Source organism: Cydia splendana, unplaced genomic scaffold (assembly GCF_910591565.1).
Source record: "Cydia splendana unplaced genomic scaffold, ilCydSple1.2 scaffold_86_ctg1, whole genome shotgun sequence".
NCBI classification, from domain to species: domain Eukaryota; kingdom Metazoa; phylum Arthropoda; class Insecta; order Lepidoptera; family Tortricidae; genus Cydia; species Cydia splendana.
The window spans coordinates 497456-505430 of record NW_026946908.1 but is presented as its reverse complement, the minus strand read 5'-3'; the positions used below and the strand labels follow the sequence as shown (position 1 = coordinate 505430).

The 7975-nt window shown below is 40.3% G+C and overlaps 1 protein-coding gene across 1 annotated transcript; it reads right to left on the bottom strand.

Moving 5' to 3' along the window:
* Nucleotides 1-744: 744 nt before the first annotated feature.
* LOC134805935 (uncharacterized protein K02A2.6-like) lies at nucleotides 745-3090 on the bottom strand. Its single transcript, XM_063779121.1, has one exon. It carries the CDS (start codon nucleotides 3088-3090, stop codon nucleotides 745-747), a length of 2346 nt encoding a protein of 781 aa, XP_063635191.1.
* Nucleotides 3091-7975: the final 4885 nt, after the last annotated feature.

Here is a 7975-nt window from a genome sequence, read left to right as displayed (position 1 = left end):
ACACACAAACCAACGGTGTACCCTTGTTTTGCCGACAAACTTTTCATCGAATATTATTGCATCGACAACGATTCATCGAAACGTTAGTACTAGTAATATTGTTTGGCGTTAATTTGTTTCATATACTATTTATTTCAATTTTTCTTAGTGCGTAGAAATACTATTCAACGAATATTACTTGATCGCTAATTCGTTTCAAATTATTTTAATTGGCACAACTACTAAACATTGCAATTCATTTGTTAATACATTTTTATATGTCGTACTACACATTTATACATTTTTCTGTTGTAAGAATTTTAGATTTAGGTTAATGTTAGAACTGCGACCCCACACAGAAACGAACGGCTATCAAAGTCGGTTTAGGTTAGGTTAGAACTGCGACCCCACACAGAAACTGTAAAATCCAGGAACATAGGAACTAGGAAGTCTAGGTATCAGCAGTACAAACACTTGATGCGATTCGTAGGAGGTTTAATTAAAGACTGACAAACTACAACTACCTTATACCTAAGTAAACATAATCTAGGTGTACCCACATCGTATATACTTATACATATATCACACCTCCCTTCTTAATCTCTAAACCTTGAAATAATCTACTTAAAAGAAGTTATAAAGAATGAAATTATTACAAAGAAATTTTTACAACTTTTTATCCTAAACAAATCTATACCTATCTAATTGTAAGACCTTATTTACTAACTATCTATGCTCCTCTCACATAAATTTAACTCGTAGATATTAATCTATTTCTAGCTTACGAATTCTGTTCGGTAAAGGCCTGAGGACCAGCGGGGATCGGCGCTGTGGCGGAGGAGACGGACGTGGAGGAGGCGCACAAGCCACATTTGTCTCACTAGTTTCAGCACTTGTTACTTCTTCCTTTTGTAAAGGCTGCACGTTTCCTTCGCCCACTTCCGTCTGCTGGCTAGAGCGCGCGACGCCGTACTCAGCCCCTGGCAACCGCTCGTTAGTCTCATTGAGCTCTTCAGGACAAGGTACAGTCGATAACCTAGATCTCCGTCTGATTTGATCAACATGCCTAAGAACCGATCTACCGCTTCCGCTATCTAAGGTGTATCTCCGCGAACCTTCGGCACCCAGCACCGTACCTCTAACCCATTTGTCGTTACCGGTATAATCGCGAGCCCAAACCGCGTCCCCAGGCTGAAAGTGACGCTGCGTACCGCCTGCGTTTTCGATCTGCCGCTGCTGGGCCGAACTAACCCGTTTCTCCAGCGCACTCTCGCTGCGAAGCAAATCTAACCGTGAACGTAACGACCTCCGCTGCAAAAGCATCGCCGGACTCTCCCCTGTTGTACTATGCATGCTATTCCTGTATGCCATGAGATAAGTTTGCAGTGCCGCGTCGACATCCGTACGCTCTCTAAAAGCCTTGCTAATCGCACGTTTACATAATTTCACAGCATTTTCCGCGGCCCCGTTCGATGCTGGATGGTATATTGGAGAGAAAGACTGTTTTATGCCATTAGTTACCAGGAAATGTTTGAATTCATTACTCGTGAACGGTGGACCCTGGTCTGATACTAATTCTCTTGGCAACCCAAAACGCGCGAAAGTTGCTCTTAGTTCTTTAATCACTGCCCCTGCGTTCGTTTTAGCCATTTCAAATATTTCCAGCCACTTTGAACTCGAATCTATAAGTACTAAGAACGTTTTTCCCTTGAATGGCCCCAAAAAATCTACATGTAGCCTACTCCAGACGTGGGTTGAGTAAGGCCAAGGGCTCGGAGGTGCATGCGCCGGCGCCGGCGCCTCCGCGGCACAGGTTTCACACTGCCTACACTGCGCTTCCACATCGGCGTCAATATTGGGCCACCACACGTAACTACGAGCTAAGGCCTTAGTCTTTACTATGCCCATATGACTAACGTGAAGCTGCTTGAGAACTGCTTCCCTCAAAATTGCTGGTACCACCACCCGGTAACCCCACATTAAGCAACCTCGCTCTACATACATCTCGTGGCGCCTTAATGGGAAAGGTTTGATCTCTTCATCTTGACACGATGTCGGCCAGCCTGACTGCACATACGCCAACACCCTACTTAAAATTACGTCACGTGACGTAGCGGACTTAACTTGTTCGTTAGTTACAGGTAAAAAATCTTCCACAAAATTAAGGTAAGTTACCTCCTGATTTTGTTTCTGATCTTGACCTCCTTGCGGCAGCCTCGATAACGCGTCAGCACAGTTTTTACTTGAAGGTACGTATTCAATTTCATAATTATATCCTGACAACAAAATCGCCCAGCGCTGCAATCGAGACGCCGCCATCACCGGGATGCCTACTTTATCGCCAAAGATGTATGTGAGCGGCTTGTGATCTGTCCTCAATATAAATTTACGACCGTATAAATATTGGTGAAATTTCCGTATACCGTACACTAAAGCTAACGCTTCCCTATCAATCTGCGCGTACGCCCGTTCGGCCGGGGTAAGCGTACGCGACGCATAAGCCACCGGTCGCTCGCCCTCTGGCGTGAGGTGCGATATAACGGACCCTATCCCCACCCCGGATGCATCTGATGTCAGAACTAACGGCAGAGAACCCGAATAGTGCACCAAAACTTCACTCGAAGTCAGCACTTGTTTGACTTTGACGAACGCCTCCTGACAACTCGCGCTCCAAACAAACTTGGTTCCGGCCTTTAACAAGTTATACAAGGGTGTAAGCAAGGTACTCACGTTTTTTATAAACTTCGCGTAATACATTATCATACCCACGAACGCCCGAACCTCAGACACGTTGCTAGGTGCCGGGGTATTCATGATGGCCCTTACCTTATCCGGACACGTATGGACACCCTCCTTGCTGATGACGTGCCCCAAATAATTAATCGACTCTTCAAAGAACGCGCACTTATCTTTTCTGACCCGCAAACCATTTGCCTGCAATCGCTCAAATACTTTATATAAGTTGTCCACGTGGGATTTCGTATTGCTACCCGTAATAATGACATCATCCAAAAATACGCCCACGTGCGGCAGGTCAGCAAATAATTGTTCTAAATGTCTTTGGAATATTCCGGGGCTAGATGACAGGCCGTACACTAAGCGGTTGTACATAAATAACCCCTTGTGAGTATTTATTACCGTGTACTTTTTTGATTCATCGAGCTCAAATCGTGCGTATGCCTGCGAAAGATCAATCTTGCTGAAACGCTCCCCCCCATGTAAAACGGCTATCAAAGTCGGTTTAGGTTAGGTTAGAACTGCGACCCCACACAGAAACGAACTGCTTTCAAAGTAGGTTTAGGTTAGGTTAGAACTGCGACCCCACACAGAAACGAACGGCTTTTAAAGTAGGTTTAGGTTAGGTTAGAATTGCGACCCCACACAGAAACGAACGGCTTTCAAAGTAGGTTTAGGTTAGGTTAGAACTGCGACCCCACACAGAAACAAACGGCTTTCAAAGTAGGTTTAGGTTAGGTTAGAACTGCGATCCCACACAGAAACGAACGGCTATGAAAGTAGGTTTAGGTTAGGTTAGAACTGCGATCCCACACAGAAACGAACGGCTTTCAAAGTAGGTTTAGGTTAGGTTAGAACTGCGACCCTACACAGAAATGAACAGCTTAGTAAGTAAAATTATTGTTACCAATATATTTATAATTTGCCCAACATGAAAATGGCAGCCTTGTAAAATTATATCTTCAAAATTAGAGCACATACCCGTGATACCCGCTACTAATATACCCGCACCTTCGCACCTATACCATATTCATATTCATACCATACTCGTAACCACACCATACTCATACTATACACATCTTCGTACTCACGTCGTACATCTTTGCGTATACCTTTACCAGCTACTACATATTTGTCGGAACTGATAACGGAAAAAATAACTGTGTAATCTGCCGTCTCCCAGATTTATCATATAACTTAAATATTATATCGCATTTATAATATTAGTAGGAAGTAGGATTGAATATTGCCCGTGTTACATACCTATAATGTTTCTCATCAAACTAGTGAGGATCCATGTGGTTTTTACTATTTGTGTATAGAACCCTAATAGACTTTAAGATTGAGAAAACAATTACTATTATACTGATGTTATTCGAAACTTGTTGTTCTAAAACCATTATTATCTAACATGTAGCTTAGTAACGCGAATAATGTGAATGCTTATTCAGAAATTTAGCACAATAATAGCTGTGGCAGCAGCTTATATTCAGCACAGTCGGACGCCATTACGGTTGCTCATATTCTAACCTATACAATTATATAGGAATAGAAAATGAACTGAAAAACCCATTTTTATTCATTTATTAAACTAGTTTTATCGTAGCATAACTTGTTAAAGTACATTTTCTATCACTAAAACATTTAACACCGCAAAAAAATTACAAATTTAAAAGTGGAGTAGTATATTTTCTATATTTACTTTTTAAACAGTGCATTATTTACGCGGAGCTTTAAAATTTTAAATAAAATGTATATATACAGGTTGTCCCATAAGTGACACGTCACAGTGACACTGGAGGTAGACCAAGCCAAGAGGACCCAAACCAACTTAACATGACCCCAGTAAAAGTGGCACGGTTTTCGAGTTATTGCCAAATTAAGGCTTTTCATGAATTTTGACCGCTTTTAACATTGTTAGTGCCAGTGTGCACTCGGAAAGGTCTCGAAGTTAGTTTTTTTTGTGTACGGCATCATGAATAGTTAATTAAGATATCAGAATAGGTATTTTATCGATAAACAATGTAAAATGCAAAAAAGTACTGGTTTAATCTTGAATAAAATTCACAGCAAAACATTAATTTCGATTTTGACCACCTGTTGTGAAAAAAAAATACTAGAAAAGTAATGAGCAAATGACGTCAAAATATTGAGCATGTTATGCAAATTCAAAAATGGTATAACACATGTACCTTCCTGCAATAAAATATGAATTATTATCATCTTTCGAAAGCCTCATAAAACATAAGTTAAAACTTGGAAATCTGCAATCCGTTGCTACTTAGTAAAAATAACGATTTATGTTAAGATATTTCATTCTGGATACAGAAATAAAAAAAACGCCTATTTAGTATTTGCCGCATGCCTAAAAGAAAGAGATGGAAAATGCTTATCTCCCTTTTTAAGGATATCATCGAGTTGATAAAGATTCAAAGAACAACAAGAATAATACAGGTTGAAGTTTGAAAGGGTAGGTTGAAATAATTTTTCAATAGGTGCTCGAATTGCTTTTCTCCGGCTCGTATGCATGCTTGACATCGTCTTGTAAAACTTCAAGTTAATTTTCTTAAATTAATTTCGCATATGTTTCGTGCTGCCTCGAACATGCCGTCGTAGTTCCACTTGGGACCTTATTGGGTTGAAGTAAAATTTATCTTTTAAGTATCCCCAATAAAAAAATCTAATGGATTTAGGTCCGGGGAACGTAGGCCATGCCACTGGTACCAGTTGGCCGATCCATCTTCTGGAGCTGGAACCACAGCAAGATGGCTGCCCAGAACACTACGCTCCCGATGTCCGCGACCACCTCACACAGAAATTCCCAGGTGGATCAGCCGATTGGGACCAGTGGCATGGCCGCCGCGTTCCCCGAACCTAAACCCATTAGATTTTTTTCATTGGGGATGCTTAAAATGCTTAAACCATAAAGTTTACTCCGTGCCAATAAGGTCCCAAGAGGAACTACGGCGGCGCATGTTCGAAGCAGCACGAAACATATCCGAAATTAATTTAAGGATATTAACTTAAAGTTTTACAAGACGGTGCCAAGCGCGTGATAGCCGCCCTGTGGTTGTGTGACGTCACGACCCCATAATGTAAACAAACAGGTTCACTCTACTTACAGCTCGATGAATAAACCAGTTCGTATTTGACCGCCCAAAAGCTCTGACGTTTCATTTATAAAATACCTAGTGCCTATATAGTTAAATATATACCTAAATCATATTAATTATTTCACCCCTTCTGTCATCAGAAGTGGGATTCGCGAATTATTTAATTAATCAAAACACCCACATCTACAATAAAAGTGAAAATGAACAGTAAACGGAGAAGTAGAAAAAGACTTAATAGTGATCAAATTCAATCTGTGACTTCTGTGATAAGTGAGAGTGAAATAGACACATTTAACAGTGATAAAAGTACCAGTAAGGCTATAGCTTTGCCAACATTTGATCCATCTGTTGGGGCTATTGAAGCAGCCGAGTGGTGTACTGAGGTCAACGCCTTAGCCTCAAAATATAAATGGGATGATGTTGAGACCATAGCGAGGTGCGTGCCGTTTTTAAGCGGACCAGCAAAAGACCTCTACACTGAATGGACACCAGCTGTGCGAAATTGGCCTACGTTAAGAGAAGACCTACAGATTACTTTCCCAAAATGTAGAGATTTACATAGAGCTTTCAGAATAGCTGCAAATATGTTAAGCAAAAATTTTTTAACAGTATCAATGTATGCCGCAAAAAAACATCGCATCCTCAAACAGTTGAGAATAAACTTCAGTGAACATGAACTCGTGGAGCTCATCACCGGAGGTATAACAGATCCTCATGCTAAGTCAATAGCCAGCAGTGCTGATACATTAAGTAAACTATTTGAAAGACTCGCACGGTATGTGCCAATAAATAGTACGGCGAGTACATCTACCACTTCAACTACCGATGATTATACCGATGACGATACCGAGACGGCGAAGAAAAAAAAGTTGTCATCCCCGGAACCAATACGATGTCACCAGTGCAACCGTCTTGGGCACTTAAAACGTGATTGTCATGTAAGAGTACGGAACGTGCCATTCAAAAAACATTATGAGAGCAGCTCTTCAACGAGCGAAGAAAAAAATATGAAGTACTCATTTTGTCATAAAATCGGCCATACATATGACAAGTGTTGGACCAAAAATAGATTAGAGCAAAATAAGAAGTCGAAATAGATTAACTGCTCTACTGATAAAAGAAAGGTATGTACTACAACTGCAGTGATAATTAATGGGAAATGAAGTTCATCGTTAGCCTTCAGTAGTTTATTTGAATGGTCTGTCCGATTATATTTTAACAGTTACTGAAAAGATTACTACAATCTTAGAATCTGAACACATTGCTTTAGAAATTGATTTTCATATTGTCAAAGACTCAGAAATCCGGTATGACGCAATAGTTGGAAGAAACGCCATAACTTCGTAAAGATACTCGAATTATAAGGCGACAACAATGCCCGACTGATGAAAATGTTTATAATATCGACGACGTGGTAAATAACACCGTGAGTCAAGTGCCGAACAAAGCACAGTCAAAGCTACGAGAACTTTTAAATAAGCACTCTGGTCTTATTGCGAGTAACAATAACATTTGTGAAATAAAAACTGCCGCCATGAACATTAGAACTACAACACAAGAACCGATTGTTTACCATCCATATCGTATGTCGTCTTCAGAACGACTTAAGGTTCAGAGTATTATTAAAGAACTCTTGCAAAACAATATAATCCGAGAATCTACCTCACCCTACGCGTCGCCAGTCATATTAGTGAAGAATAAAAAGACTCAAGTGACAGATAGTGCATTGATTATCGTGCCTTTAACAACAGTAAAAGAGAGATATCCTTTACAGCTTATAGATGATCAATTAGATAAATTGGGCCAAGCACGATATTTTACAACATTACATATGCCTTCGGGTTTTCATGGTATACCCAATCAATTGAAAAATCTGCATTTGTGACTACAGATGGACACCATCACGAAAAACGATTCCGTTCCACATAATACATGCTGACTGTACTGGACCTTTCGGTACAGTGAACGACAAGTATGGATATAAAATATACTATTACTTGAGAAGCAAGTAGAGCCAATGGAAGAAAGATATGTCAACCGTCTTGAACTTACTTGCTTGCTAATTTAAGTGAGGGTCAGAATGGTCGAGCGTTATTTGGAAAATTCAGTTAGAACTTAATACTACTGAACAAAAATATATAGGTTGT

Excerpts from the sequence above, each read along its gene's own strand:
- LOC134805935 (XM_063779121.1), bottom strand. The coding sequence starts at position 3,090 with ATGTACAACCGCTTAGTGTACGGCCTGTCATCTAGCCCCGGAATATTC.